The sequence below is a fragment of the Limanda limanda genome, chromosome 1 (assembly GCF_963576545.1).
Source record: "Limanda limanda chromosome 1, fLimLim1.1, whole genome shotgun sequence".
NCBI lineage: Eukaryota > Metazoa > Chordata > Actinopteri > Pleuronectiformes > Pleuronectidae > Limanda > Limanda limanda.
The window spans coordinates 24,576,068-24,591,111 of record NC_083636.1 but is presented as its reverse complement, the minus strand read 5'-3'; the positions used below and the strand labels follow the sequence as shown (position 1 = coordinate 24,591,111).

Sequence of the window (15,044 nt, the reverse complement as noted above, 5' to 3'; positions counted from 1 at the left end):
GCTTTTAAATTAGCGCTGTTCAACTGCTGATTACAGAAACATTAACAGCAGACGGAAAACCAATTGCAATTCCAACAACCAATCAGCACTTTCTATAGAATGCTCCTAGTATGACAATATTGTCAGTGAGTGTGATTAGGTGACATTGAACAGTGCAGAAGATCAACCCTGTGTGTTAACAATAGCTCTAAAACAAAAGGTTTGTCTTATTTCTATCACAAAAGATGCCAGAACAGACAAAAGAAACTGTGACGTGCCCAAAGAACTATGTCTGGTATCCAGACATCCAGTAGTTATATCAACAAAACAAAAACATCCAATTCCCCACCTGCTTAAAAAGTAATGTAATGCTCGCTGACTGTGTGTACTTTCCTGGGAGGCCAACAGAGGAGGAGTGATAATAGTTCGAAAGGGATTTCTTTCCCAAAATACAAAGACAAATGGTTGTTGTTGCATTTCATAAACTTTTTATTGACAAGTTTCTGAATCATCAACAAACTTTTCTATGTACTGCAATAGGTGATTTTACAGAGTACAGACGGAACCAAAAAGCAAATAAGGAGAAAAGATATAGAAAAACAGCATTGGATGCTGCATGGTTCTAACTTCTGAAACAAAACTATAAAATCTGTAAACATGTCTGTAAACATATTTAACTTTGCAGGATGCCACCTCTGACAATTTTCTTGTTTTTCTAAAAAGAAAGAAGTAGAAAGAAATCATAAACAAATCAAAAGGTGACACCTAGAGGCCAGAACCTGCCCATTCACCAAAAGTACTGCTTTTTTCTTTCTTTCTTGGCAAAGTGAAACAGAAAACACAATCCTCTATTAGTGGTGCAGAGTGCTAAAACAATGCAGGTACACAAATCTGGGCAACTCTGTGTGGTTTTCGAGATAAGAACAGAGAATCAGGGTGAGCTTTTTCAACAGGAAACAGAAAGGAGGCCAACAGCAGTGAGTGTCAGTGTGGTGACGTTAGTCCATAGGTCGCTTTTCACTGTGTTCCTTTGTGAACTCCTCGGCATTCTTCATGAATTTACCTTGGTCTTTAGTGTATTCCTCTGCCAGGTCTGCCCTAAGCGGGTGCTCGGGCTGTATGTCGCTCACCAGAGCAATGAGATCATCGATCACTGGAGGAGAGAAGGAATGGTAACACACATAAACGGTTCCCATTTTCTTATTTGAGAGTTTTACACACCTTTGGAAAAAAATGCAGATTATCACAAACAGCAGTGAGGAATTTATGTGTGAACTTTCCCACTTTTTAAACCTGCAATAGCAGATTATTGGCCACTTGGAGGCAGTAGAAATAAGCTGTGAACAGTACATCCCCTCCTCTCTTACCTTGGATGGTTGTTGTTGCTGGTTTCCAGTTCTCCACACTGACGATAGGCAGGCAGACCTGACCCTTCTCGTCAATGTTGGGATGGTAGATCTTTGTCTTGAAAGTGACCTTGGGTGGCTTGAAGGGGTACTCGACAGGAAAGATGATCTCAATGCGAAATGCTCCTTTGTCATATGGAGGACAATCCTTGGACCAAAATAACAAAAACAAATTTAAATCACATTTCTCAACCTTTTCAAACTGTTCCTATTAATATTGAAAAGGTAGGAATAGGTCAGAGGGATATTTAGAAATGGTCGATAGCAGCTCTGAAGTTAGAATCCCGAGTTGGTATAAATAACCGTCTCCGGCTTAATGTTACAAACCATTTAATTTTAAGATGAAAACCCTGTAAAAGGCTCTTAAAAGTGATTGTTCCATCATATAAAAATTGATTTCTGAATGCTTGTCAGAAAAGGGCACAGGACATACATTGAATGCTGTTGCAGGACATAAAATATACAATTTCAACTGGAAGTTAAAAAGATCACTTTAGTAATAGTTGAATACTTACAGGAACAATGAGCCCTTGCCAGGTTAAGATATTTGATTCGTCGACCTGAATGTTGCGGAAATGCCTAAGTCCAGATTTCCTGATGTCACCAAGCTCCTGAAAGAAACATTTTTGATTTGAAATGGGATAAAATTATCTGATTACTGGGAAATTATAGATGTAATGCAACTGTGCTGCCTTAACATCCACTTTTAAAATATAGAATAATGTTAATGTTTCAAATGCCCACTAGGTTAAGAGCATTGTAATACGTCCCTGACATACTGAGTCCAGTCAAACAGTTATGTCACTCTCTCCACAATGAGTCAGATCCACTCTGCTCATTTTGACTGCTTACAAAATGTATTCTCCTTCTGTACAATGAACAACAACACTGTAAATATCATGGAGACCTCTGTGGTACATGGTCAAGTCAGTGATTCATAACGCAACACACGTTTCTGGGAATGTTAGTGTTGAGGGCTTCATGACTGAGTTCCCTAACAAACCAGGACAATGATATCCCATATGGTATCTCAGCCAATATCAATATTAACTATTGTTGTAACCATTATCATTATTATTGATCTGCTTTCATTGTAATATGACAATAACTTTTGATTGTTTTTCTTATCATCAATCAAACAATTAATCATTTGGTCCTATCACAAGTTCTCAGAGTCAAAGGTGATGGTACAACAACATCTGATTAATTACTATTTATTTGAATAATTCATTTCTGTTGAATAATGTACTAGTAAATATGTGCATGTGCAAATAGGTGTCAAGTTGGTGGTAGTGCTGTCACGATACCAAAATGTTTGTTCGGATACCAATAAATAACATGTCATGAATAAATGTAACCTATACTTTTTCAACGCTTTCCTTAAAGGGGAGTAGCTCTAAGGGAGGCAGTGCCACCAGATATCTGCCCTTCTGCAGACGATGTGTCCCGGGCATAATTTATTACGTACCCATACTAATAACATTAGGTACTGTAACCGTTTTAACAGCTGGGTATCGCGATACCTTTCTAGTATCGCTATACCATGCAACACTTCTTGGTGGAAATGGATTAGTAGTCAGAAAACTGATTTAAGCTGTAACCAGCCAACGTTTGGCATTTCTGCTTGAATAAAATAATGACTGATATTTTTATCACTTAACTAATGTAATAATCATTTTAGCTCAATATGGCTAAAATTGAGACCGGCTCTTTTCATATTTGGGATAAAAAAAAACGCGACAGTTGAACCATCCTGACGTAGAATTGATTGAATTAACGTATATTATTATTTGTTAATACCTTTGTTAGTCTCCTGGACGCAGGCATTATGCCAGCGATCTCGTCGTCGTCGTCTTTGTCTTCTTCTGCTGTTTATTCTTCCTTCATCATTTAGTTAAAGGCTCCTTTATAACATAGTCGATGAGTCATCTTTGTCATAAAAGGAGCCTTCTTCATTTTGGAGAGCTGGATTCCAAGACACTCCCACAACTCCAGCTTGTAGGGTAGAACATAGTCTTGGTCTATATACTGGTATATAACGAGTTTTATTTTGTTGATCTAGCTATGGTTAGGTAGCCAGGAAAGAAGCTAGCTAGCTAACAGTAAGTTAGTATTGTACATATTTCTCTTTCTCACTAGTAATTGATTGTAAAATAAGACTTACATTCATCAGATGTGCAGAATCAGCTGTGTGAAATGGATGGTAGGTGTTTAGTTGTGAATACGTACCGTATGGGTCATTTTTGACCCATGTGTGTAAAAGTGATGTACAAATCCAAAACAAGATTTGTAATGAATACTTTAAAGGATCAAATATATTTATTTCAAACATATAGCAAAGAAACACTCAGCCATGCATGAAATAAAAAAGGAAATGAAAAGGGGTCATATTTGACCCATATTATGCATTAGAAGGGTAGTGATACAAAAATGATTTTTATTCAAAAAGTAACAGGAAAAATTTAAATAAGGATTTGTGATGATCAAAAACAAGTTAATTTTGGAATACCTGAAATACAGAATGACACTACAGTGTGTGTGTGTTCATGGTGATGAATGAACATGTGACCCAGTGTAACAACAGTGTATTTAAATGTTTTTTAGGGATGATTAAGATATATCAGGCTTTGGTGAATAACTTTATTTGTTAGTAGGACATTCATTGATATTTATAGTTTGTGGGCCTCTCTTATCTGAGGGAATCACTTCTTTGTTAAACTACATGTAAGATTCTGCCAGTTCTCCTACACTGCACACACACACACATTCTGTAGACATCTGCTGGTTGGGGACTGACATTGTAGTCCTGAGAGGAGTTATGCAACGATAGATGGTGTTGTAAGTCATGTCATCGGGTTTCCATAAGGTGGTTTAGTGAATGGATTCTTAGAAGCCATGTTTGGTTTCATTTTTTGTTGTTAAAGGTCATAAAACCGTCTCCTCTTGATACAATAGTGTAGAAGAGATGTAAAATAAATACAATGTAGATGAATTGGTTACACGTTAATTTATGTTTATAATTTTCAGTTTTTAACTGTGTGGCATGAGATTCCTGTTTGCACCCGAGTCTTTTTATAACTTTTACTACATTTTGCCTGTGCAGGGGCTCCATTATTTAATATTATACCTCAAATCCTTTTTAGGGTCATCAAACCACTGTGTGCTCTGTCTGAAATTCGGCACTGATGTTTCTAATTTGTTGCAGTTAATACAAAGACATAATATCTGAAGATGATAAACAAAAGAAATACAAGTTTGATTAAGCATCCATCACAGATCTTTATTCAATGAAGACCTTCTGTCTACCACCTGCAGCTGGATGTGTTGACAGCAGAGAGCGGGCTGGTGCTGTGGTAGGATTCAACAGCCACCGGTGTTTATTGATGAGGAAAGCTTTTAAATTAGCGCTGTTCAACTGCTGATTACAGAAACATTAACAGTAGACAGAAAACCAATTGCAATTCCAACAACCAATCAGCGCTTTCTATAGAATGCTCCTAGTATGACAATATTGTCAGTGAGTGTGATTAGGTGACATTGAACAGTGCAGAAGATCAACCCTGTGTGTTAACAATAGCTCTAAAACAAAGGGTTTGTCTTATTTCTATCACAAAAGATGCCAGAACAGACAAAAGAAACTGTGACGTGCCCAAAGAACTATGTCTGGTATCCAGACATCCAGTAGTTATATCAACAAAACAAAAACATCCAATTCCCCACCTGCTTAAAAAGTAATGTTATGCTCGCTGACTGTGTGTACTTTCCTGGGAGGCCAACAGAGGAGAAGTGATAATAGTTCGAAGGGATTTCTTTCCCAAAATACAAAGACAAATGGTTGTTGTTGCATTTAATAAACTTTTTATTGACAAGTTCTGAATCATCAACAAACTTTTCTATGTACTGCAATAGGTGATTTTACAGAGTACAGACGGAACCAAAAAGCAAATAAGGAGATAAGCTATAGACAAACAGCATTGGATGCTGCATGGTTTAAACTTCTGAAAACAAAACTATAAAATCTGTAAACATGTCTGCATGAACTAATGGTCAATCTGAGAACACCTTCAACATTTAAGTAAGAAGAACAGCATTTTAATTATTCCTGATATATAACTTTGAAGGATGCCACCTCTGACAATTTTCTTGTTTTTCTAAAAAGAAATCAGTAGAAAGAAGTCATCAACAAATCAAAAAGTGACACCTAGAGGCCAGAACCTGCCTATTCACCAAAAGTACTGCTTTTTCTTTCTTTCTTGGCAAAGTGAAACAGAAAACACAATCCTCTATTAGTGGTGCAGAGTGCTAAAACAATGCAGGTACACAAATCTGGGCAACTCTGTGTGGTTTTCGAGATAAGAACAGAGAATCAGGGTGAGCTTTTTCAACAGGAAACAGAAAGGAGGCCAACAGCAGTGAGTGTCAGTGTGGTGACGTTAGTCCATAGGTCGCTTTTCACTGTGTTCCTTTGTGAACTCCTCGGCATTCTTCATGAATTTACTTTGGTCTTTAGTGTATTCCTCTGCCAGGTCTGCCCTCAGCGAGTGCTCGGGCCGGGGGACGCTCACCAGAGCAATGAGATCACCGATCACTGGAGGAGAGAAGGAATGGTAACACACATAAAAGGTTCCCATTTTCTTATTTGAGAGTTTTACACACCTTTGGAAAAAAATGCAGATTATCACAAACAGCAGTGAGGAATTTCTGTGTGAACTTTTCCACCTTTTTAACCCGCAATAGGAGATTATTGGCCACTTGGAGGCAGTAGAAATAAGCTGTGAACAGTACATCCCCTCCTCTCTTACCTTGGATGGTTGTTGTTGCTGGTTTCCAGTTCTCCACACTGACGATAGGCAGGCAGACCTGACCCTTCTCGTCAATGTTGGGATGGTAGATCTTTGTCTTGAAAGTGACCTTGGGTGGCTTGAAGGGGTACTCGACAGGAAAGATGATCTCAATGCGAAATGCTCCTTTGTCATATGGAGGACAATCCTTGGACCAAAATAACAAAAACAAATTTAAATCACATTTCTCAACCTTTTCATACTGTTCTTATCAATATTGAAAAGGTTGGAATAGGTCAGAGGGATATTTAGAAATGGTTGATAGCAGCTCTGAAGTTAGAATCCCGAGTCAGAGACTTAATGTTACAAGCCATTTAATTTTAAGATGAAAACCCTGTAAAAGGCTCTTAAAATAGATTGTTCCATCATATAAAAATTGATTTCTGAATGCTTGTCAGAAAAGAGCACAGGACATACATTTAATGCTGTTGCAGGACACAAAATATACAATTTCAACTGGAAGTTAAAAAGATCACTTCAGTAATAATTGAATACTTACAGGAACAATGAGCCCTTGCCAGGTTAAGATATTTGATTCGTCGACTTCAATGTTGCAGAAATGCCTAAGTCCAGATTCCCTGATGTCATCGAGCTCCTGAAAGAAACATTTTTGATTTGACATGGGACAAAATGATCTGACTACTGGGAAATTAGAGATGTAATGCAACTGTGCTGCCTTTACATCCACTTTTATGATATAGAATTATGTTAATGTTTCAAATGCCCACTAGGTTAAGAGCATTGTAATACGTCCCTGACATACTGAGTCCAGTCAAACAGTTATGTCACTCTCTCCACAATGAGTCAGATCCACTCTGCTCATTTTGACTGCTTACAAAATGAATTATCCTTCTGTACAATGAACAACAACACTGTAAATATCATGGAGACCTCTGTGGTACATGGTCAAGTCAGTGATTCATAACGCAACACACGTTTCTGGGAATGCGAGTGTTGAGGGCTTCATGATTGAGTTCCCTAACAAACCAGTACAATGATATCCCATATGGTATCTCAGCCAATATCAATATTAACTATTGTTGTAACCATTATCATTATTATTGATCTGCTTTCATTGTAATATGACAATAACTATTGATTGTTTTTATTATCATCAATCAAACAATTAATCATTTAGTCCTATCACAAGTTCTCAGAGTCAAAGGTGATGGTACAACAACATCTGATTAATTAGTATTTATTTGAATAATCCATTTCCGTTGAATACTGTACTAGTAAATATGTGCATGTGCAAATAGGTGTCAAGTTGGTGGTAGTGCTGTCACGATACCAAAATGTTTGTTCGGATACCAATAAATAACAAGTCATGAATAAATGTAACCTATACTTTTTTAACACTTTCCTTAAAAAGGGGAGTAGCTCTAAGGGAGGCAGTGCCACCAGATATCTGCCCTTCTGTTGCCAATGTGTCCCGGGCATCATTTATTGCGTACCCATACTAATAACATTAGGTACTGTAACCGTTTTAACAGCTGGGTATCGCGATACCTTTCTAGTATCGCTATACCATAGAACACTACTTGGTGGAAATGGATTAGTAGTCAGAAAACTGATTTAAGCTGTAACCAGCCAACGTTTGGCATTTCTGCTTGAATAAAATGATGACTGATATTTTTATCACTTAACTAATGTAATAATCATTTTAGCTCAACATGGCTAAAATTGAGACCGGCTCTTTTCATATTTGTGATAAAAAAAAAACGCGACAGTTGAACCATCCTGACGTAGAATTGATTGAATTAACGGATATTATTATTTGTTATTACCTTTGTGAGTCTCCTGGACGCAGGCATTATGCCAGCGATCTCGTCGTCGTCGTCTTTGTCTTCTTCTGCTGTTTATTCTTCCTTCATCATTTAGTTAAAGGCTCCTTTATAACATAGTCGATGAGTCATCTTTGTCATAAAAGGAGCCTTCTTCATTTTGGAGCTGGATTCCAAGACACTCCCACAACTCCTCCTTGTAGGGTAGAACATAGTCTAGGTCTATATACTGGTATATATCAAGTTTTATTTTGTTGATCTAGCTATGGTTAGGCAGCAAGGAAAGAAGCTAGCTAGCTAACAGTTAGTTAGTATTGTACATATTTCTCTTTCTCACTAGTAATTGATTGTAAAATAAGACTTACATGCATCAGATGTGCAGAAGCAGCTGTGTGAAATGAATGGTAGGTGTTTCGTTGTGAATATGTACTGTATGGGTCATTTTTGACCCATGTGTGTAAAAGGGATGTACAAATCCAAAACAAGATTTTTAATGAATACTTTAAAGGATCAAATATATTTATTTCAAACATATAGCAAAGAAACACTCAGCCATGCATGAAATTAAAAAGGAAATGAATATAGGTAATATTTGACCCATGTTATGCATTAGAAGGGTAGTGATACAAATAAAATTTTTATTCAAAAAGTAACAGAATTTAAATAAGGATTTGTGATGATCAAAAACAAGTTAATTTGGGAATACCTGAAATACTGAATGACACTACAGTGTGTGTGTGTGTGTTCATGGTGATGAATGAACATGTGACCCAGTGTATCAAGTGTATTTAAATGTTTTTTTAGGGATGATTAAGATATATCAGGCTTTGATGAATAACTTTACTTGTTAGGACATTCATTGATAGTTATAGTTTGTGGGCCTCTCTTATCTGAGGGAATCACTTCTTTGTTAAACAGTGCACACACACACACATTCTGTAGACATCTGCTGGTTGGGGACTGACATGTAGTCCTGAGAGGAGTTATGCAACGATAGATGGTGTTGTAAGTCATGTCATCATGTTTCCATAAGGTGGTTTAGTGAATGGATTCTTAGAAGCCATGTTTGGTTTCATTTTTTGTTGTTTAAGGTCATAAAACCGTCTCCTCTTGATACAATAGTGTAGAAGAGATGTAAAATAAATACAATGTAGATGAGTTGGTTACACGTTAATTTATGTTTATAATTTTCAGTCTTTAACTGTGTGGCATGAGATTCCTGTTTGCACCCGAGTCTTTTTATAACTTTTACTACATTTTGGCAGTGCAGGGGCTCCATAATTTAATATAACTCAAATACTTTTTAGGGTCATCAAACCACTGTGTGCTCTGTATGAAATTCGGCACTGTTTCTAATTTGTTGCAGTTAATACAAAGACATAATATCTGAAGATGATAAACAAAAGAAATACAAGTTTGATTAAGCATCCATCACAGATCTTTATTCAATGAAGACCTTCTGTTTACCACCTGCAGCTGGATGTGTTGACAGCAAAGAGCGGGCTGCTGCTGTGCTAGGATTCAACAGCCACCGGTGTTTATTGATGAGGAAAGCTTTTAAATTAGCGCTGTTCAACTGCTGATTACAGAAACATTAACAGCAGACGGAAAACCAATTGCAATTCCAACAACCAATCAGCGCTTTCTATAGATTGCTCCTAGTATGACAATATTGTCAGTGAGTGTGATTAGGTGACATTGAACAGTGCAGAAGATCAACCCTGTGTGTTAACAATAGCTCTAAAACAAAGGGTTTGTCTTATTTCTATCACAAAAGATGCCAGAACAGACAAAAGAAACTGTGACGTGCCCAAAGAACTATGTCTGGTATCCAGACATCCAGTAGTTATATCAACAAAACAAAAACATCCAATTCCCCACCTGCTTAAAAAGTAATGTAATGCTCGCTGACTGTGTGTACTTTCCTGGGAGGCCAACAGAGGAGGAGTGATAATAGTTCGAAGGGATTTCTTTCCCAAAATACAAAGACAAATGGTTGTTGCATTTCATAAACTTTTTTTTTACAAGTTCTGAATCATCAACAAACTTTTCCATGTACTGCAATAGGTGATTTTACAGAGTACAGACGGAACCAAAAAGCAAATAAGGAGAAAAGATATAGACAAACAGCATTGGATGCTGCATGGTTTAAACTTCTGAAAACAAAGCTATAAAATCTGTAAACATGTCTGCATGAACTAATGGTCAATCTGAGAACACATTCAACATTTAAGTAAGAAGAACAGCATTTTAATTATTCCTGATATTTAACTTTGCAGGATGCCACCTCTGACAATTTTCTTGTTTTTCTAAAAAGAAATCAGTAGAAAGAAGTCATCAACAAATCAAAAGGTGACACCTAGAGGCCAGAACCTGCCTATTCACCAAAAGTACTGCTTTTTCTTTCTTTTTTGGCAAAGTGAAACAGAAAACACAATCCTCTATTAGTGGTGCAGAGTGCTAAAACAATGCAGGTACACAAATCTGGGCAACTCTGTGTGGTTTTCGAGATAAGAACAGAGAATCAGGGTGAGCTTTTTCAACAGGAAACAGAAAGGAGGCCAACAGCCGTGAGTGTCAGTGTGGTGACGTTAGTCCATAGGTCGCTTTTCACTGTGTTTCTTTGTGAACTCCTCGGCATTCTTCATGAATTTACTCTGGTCTTTAGTGTATTCCTCTGCCAGGTCTGCCCTCAGCGGGTGCTCGGGCTGGGGGACGCTCACCAGAGCAATGAGATTATTGATCACTGGATGAGAGAAGGAATGGTAACACATGTGACTTGTTAAAAAAAGGTTCCCATTTTCTTATTTGAGGGTTTTACACACCTATCGAAAAAAACTGTAGATAATCACAAACAGCAGTGAGGAATTTCTGTTTGAACTTTTCCACCTTTTTAACCTGCAATAGCAGATTATTGGCCACTTGGAGGCAGTAGAAACAAGCTGTGAACAGTACACCCCCTCCTCTCTTACCTTGGATGGTTTTTGTGGCTGGTTTCCAGTTCTCCACACTGACGATAGGCAGGCAGACCTGACCCTTCTCGTCAATGTTGGGATGGTAGATCTTTGTCTTGAAAGTGACCTTGGGTGGCTTGAAGGGGTACTCGGCAGGGAAGATGATCTCAATGCGAAATGCTCCTTTGTCATATGGAGGACAATCCTTGGACCAAAATAAGAATTATTAAAAAAAATAAAACATAATTATCACATTATTCAACCTTTTCAAACTCAAAATTAACGTTTTTCCCCTCAAGTGTTCTTATTAATATTGAAAAGGTAGTAATAGGAATGATCCTTTTGCTCCCAGCAGCTAGAGGGGTTTATCCGTGTCTGTGATTAGATGATAGCAGCTCTGAAGTTAGAATCCCGAGTTGGTATAAATAACCATCTCTGGCTTAATGTTTCAAGCCATTTAATTTTAAAATGAAAACCCTGTTTTTACAGGCTCTTAAAAGTGATTGTTTCATCGTGTAAAATTGATTTTTGAATGCTTGTCAGAAAAGAGCACAGGATATAAATTGAATGCTGTTGCAGGACACAAAATATACAATTTCAACTGGAAGTTAAAAAGATCACTTTAGTAATAGTTGAATACTTACAGGAACAATTAGTCCTTGCCAGGTTAAGATATTTGATTCGTCGACCTGAATGTTGCGGAAATGCTTAAGTCCAGATTTCCTGATGTCACCGAGCTCCTAAAAGAAAAAAAGTTGATTTCAAATGGGATAAAATGATCTGATTACTGGGAAATTACAGATGTTTTCATACCAATAACATCATTGGAAATGCCTCAGATACTGCTGAAAATGCCTGGTTGAGCATGGTCGAGTACTTGAAACTATGAACCAATCCGATTCCATGTCTTTAAGATATATTAATTTCACCCAGATAAAACCGCAGTTTCTTTTTCCTGGAAATCAATTCTGCATCTCCACAGCCAACAGCAGTTGCGCTGTACTGCCACTGGCAATACAGATTGGCAAGCTAGATAAAATGTCAGCAATATGGTTATATTTTATACTGGAAAGTCCAAGAAGTGATACCATGACGTTTACTGCATTCAAGACTTCAGATTCGAGGGATGTTGTAAATTCCTAGATTTACTTAGATGTTTATATACATTACATAAGTTGTTATTTTTCTAAATGCACCAGTATCAGATTTGTACTCAGTATCAGGAGTGGAAAAATGGTATCAGAACATTTCAATGGGAAAGCACTCACTCATGGAGGATGCACTCTCTGTGGCCACTTTGTGAGCTGCACCTGTATAGCCTAATGCAACTGTGCTGCCTTAACATCCACTTTTATGATATAGAATTATGTTAATGTTTCAAATGCCCACTAGTTAAGAGCATTGTAATACGTCCCTGACGTACTGAGTCCAGTCAAACAGTTATGTCACTCTCTCCACAATGAGTCAGATCCACTCTGCTCATTTTGACTGCTTACAAAATGTATTCTCCTTCTGTACAATGAACAACAACACTGTAAATATCATGGAGACCTCTGTGGTAGATAGTCAAGTCAGTGATTCATAACGCAACACATGTTTCTGGGAATGTGAGCGCTTCATGACAGACTTCCCTAACAAAGTTTGTTATCAATATATATATATATATATATAAATATCATTAATATTGATCTGCTTTCATCGCAATATGTCAGAAACTATTGATTGTTTTTATTACCATCGATCAAACAATTTGGTCCTATCACAAGTTCTCAGAGTCAAAGGTGATGGTACAACAACATCTGATTAATTACTATTTATTTAAATAATCCATTTCCATTGAATAATGTACTAGTAAATATGTGCATGTGCAAATAGGTGTGAACTTGGTCGAAGTGCTGTCACGAATCACAATACCAAAATGTTTGTTCAGATACCAATAAATAACAAGTCATGAATTAATGGTACCTATACTTTTTCAACGCTTTCCTTAAAAAGGGGAGTAGCTCTAAGGGAGGCAGTGCCACCAGATATCTGCCCTTCTGCAGCCGATTTGTCCCGGGCATCATTTATTGCGTACCCATACTAATAACATTAGGTACTGTAACCGTTTTAACAGCTGGGTATCGCGATACCTTTCTAGTATCTCTATACCATGCAACACTAATTGGTGGAAATGGATTAGTTGTCAGAAAACTGATTTAAGCTATAACCAGCCAACGTTTGGCATTTCTTCTTGAATAAAATAATGACCAATATTTTTGTTACTTAACTAATGTAATAATGATTTTAGCTCAGCATGGCTTTACCATGTGATGAGCAACTAACCCTCGCCTCAGTGGGTGCCTCTCATGTATTATTACAGGCGAGTCACAAAGAAAACCAAATTAAACACAACACCCAAAGACATTTCTAAATCCCTCAAACTGAGTGAAAACAAAATCTAATAAAATTAAGTCCCCTCCATGACAGAAAAGATGATCAACTCATATTTACAGGATGTATTTTCAACCCAGGAAACCTCTTTAGTGTTTTTGTAGGACATACGAAAAAAATGTAAGTTCTTTAGTTAGAAAAACACAAAAAAAATCAGCTGTGATGCTCCAGAGTTACACTAGTCAGTGATTGTACTAAGAAAATAATATAACCATGTGTTTTTTCAAGCAGCAATTCTTAATATTTGTAGCTCCACTTGCAGCTCAGATAATTTTACTGCAGTGTCATTAAGTAAATACTTTAAACTGAAAGGCAGAAGTATATCTCTACTAAATCCTCTACTTCCTGTTAGTATCTGTGTGGGGAATTCAGAAGCGGAAACAAAATACTTGACTGATGTTCTCACTTGACTAACTTTTAACACAGGGACCTTGTTGTAAATCAAAACCAAATGCTGGTAAATGGCATTGAAACTGAAACTATCAGACTGAAGTTCCGGAGAAAGTAATTTACTGTCTATTACACTCAAGTAAAACAAAATTTTAACCTTTGTTACATTTTCAGGCTGTGACAACTATATACTAGTTCATCCAGCCCAAACTTTGACCATTTAATTTGCACTTTTCAATTTTTTGTGAACATTGCATTAACATTTGTAGACAATTTGACTGACTGTAAGGTTTAAATTTACATATTCACTGAATAATAACTAGTATGTTTGTTGATTAACAATAATATGTAATTTGCGAACACTTTACAACTCAACTGTGCATATTTTTCACAATTTTATGATACTTAATTGAATGTACCAGTCAGTAAAATAAGTTGGCCTGTTATAGAATGACTAAAGAACATAATTATTAAATTTGAGCCTAATATGGTTGAAATTTTGAAAAAAACGGTGAAAAACAGCGAATCCTCAGATAGGAAGGACTGACTGACATAACTCGGATTCTTTTAATCGAAAATAACGGATATTTTCCCGTTGATACATTTATGGATTCACAGTCTGAATGTAGTTGTTTCGTTAATTAAGGTTTTTTGGTAGAATAATCTCCGCGCTGAGGTCTAAAGTCACGCCCCGGCCTAAAGTCTCCATGTTTTCGGCCGCGTCTCTCCACACGGTGACGGCTCGTGGAACCCGGGGCTTCATTTCCTAGGAACACGCCGACTCATCGGCTCGCCCTTCGGCTAACGACGCGTGGTCCGCCCGCTGCTGTCTGACAATTTTGCTGCTGACTCACTCCAACTAACTAACTAGTTCCCCCAGTCACCGTCTGTCGGACGTCATGGTCCTTTCATTTCGTCGAGCACATGAACGAAAAGACATTTACACGCGGCTGACGGGTTTTTAGCGACACACACACAGCCGACACAAGTAGGGTGAACCCTCTCGACGTAGAATTGATTGACTGTACGTATATTGTTATTTGTTTTTACCTTTGTTAGTCTCCTGGACGCAGCCATTATGCCACCGATCTAGTCGTCGTCGTCGTCGTCGTCGTCTTCTTCTGCTTCTTCTTCTTCTTCCTGTTTCTTTCCGTTCCTTCATCGACTTCTTTTGAGTTTGTTTTTATGAGGTTGTCAGTCGACATCCCGGCTCACTACCTCCACCTATCGGCCAGGATGATTGTCAGACTGTAAATT

General features: G+C 37.4%; 3 protein-coding genes across 5 annotated transcripts; all 3 read right to left on the bottom strand.

The window, feature by feature from the left end:
* Positions 1–805: 805 nt before the first annotated feature.
* On the bottom strand, positions 806–3,212 carry LOC133009768 (ubiquitin-conjugating enzyme E2 L3-like). 2 transcript variants are annotated; one of them, XM_061077302.1, is made up of 4 exons: positions 3,186–3,212; positions 1,901–1,996; positions 1,347–1,533; positions 806–1,132 (listed from the first exon to the last, which is right to left on the bottom strand). In XM_061077302.1, exons 1-4 carry the CDS (start codon positions 3,210–3,212, stop codon positions 978–980), a joined length of 465 nt encoding a protein of 154 aa, XP_060933285.1. In that variant the 3' UTR covers positions 806–977. The 2 variants fall into 2 exon arrangements, with proteins under 2 accessions (XP_060933285.1, XP_060933292.1); XM_061077309.1 differs by lacking the exon at positions 1,901–1,996.
* Positions 3,213–5,589: 2,377 nt separating this feature from the next.
* LOC133009555 (ubiquitin-conjugating enzyme E2 L3-like) lies at positions 5,590–8,040 on the bottom strand. Of its 2 annotated transcripts, XM_061077081.1 has the most exons (4): positions 8,014–8,040; positions 6,726–6,821; positions 6,188–6,374; positions 5,590–5,973 (listed from the first exon to the last, which is right to left on the bottom strand). In XM_061077081.1, exons 1-4 carry the CDS (start codon positions 8,038–8,040, stop codon positions 5,819–5,821), a joined length of 465 nt encoding a protein of 154 aa, XP_060933064.1. In that variant the 3' UTR covers positions 5,590–5,818. The 2 variants fall into 2 exon arrangements, with proteins under 2 accessions (XP_060933064.1, XP_060933071.1); XM_061077088.1 differs by lacking the exon at positions 6,726–6,821.
* A 1,385-nt stretch (positions 8,041–9,425) lies between these two features.
* On the bottom strand, positions 9,426–14,934 carry LOC133005079 (ubiquitin-conjugating enzyme E2 L3-like). Its single transcript, XM_061074668.1, has 4 exons — positions 14,838–14,934; positions 11,609–11,704; positions 10,983–11,169; positions 9,426–10,756 (listed from the first exon to the last, which is right to left on the bottom strand). Exons 1-4 carry the CDS (start codon positions 14,862–14,864, stop codon positions 10,602–10,604), a joined length of 465 nt encoding a protein of 154 aa, XP_060930651.1. The 5' UTR covers positions 14,865–14,934; the 3' UTR covers positions 9,426–10,601.
* Positions 14,935–15,044: the final 110 nt, after the last annotated feature.

Bases quoted from the DNA above. Each gene is read 5' to 3' on its own strand.
- LOC133009768 (XM_061077302.1), bottom strand. From the start codon at position 3,212: ATGCCTGCGTCCAGGAGACTAACAAAG. The intron at 1,997-3,185 runs GTATTAACAAAT...TGTTTCTTTCAG, and splicing joins CGTCCAGGAGACTAACAAAG to GAGCTTGGTGACATCAGGAA. The intron at 1,534-1,900 runs GTAAGTATTCAA...TTTTGGTCCAAG, and splicing joins GGCAAGGGCTCATTGTTCCT to GATTGTCCTCCATATGACAA.
- LOC133009555 (XM_061077081.1), bottom strand. From the start codon at position 8,040: ATGCCTGCGTCCAGGAGACTCACAAAG. The intron at 6,375-6,725 runs GTAAGTATTCAA...TTTTGGTCCAAG, and splicing joins GGCAAGGGCTCATTGTTCCT to GATTGTCCTCCATATGACAA. The intron at 5,974-6,187 runs GTAAGAGAGGAG...TCTCTCCTCCAG, and splicing joins AGCAACAACAACCATCCAAG to TGATCGGTGATCTCATTGCT.
- LOC133005079 (XM_061074668.1), bottom strand. From the start codon at position 14,864: ATGGCTGCGTCCAGGAGACTAACAAAG. The intron at 11,705-14,837 runs GTAAAAACAAAT...TTTTTCTTTTAG, and splicing joins CGTCCAGGAGACTAACAAAG to GAGCTCGGTGACATCAGGAA. The intron at 10,757-10,982 runs GTAAGAGAGGAG...TCTCTCATCCAG, and splicing joins AGCCACAAAAACCATCCAAG to TGATCAATAATCTCATTGCT.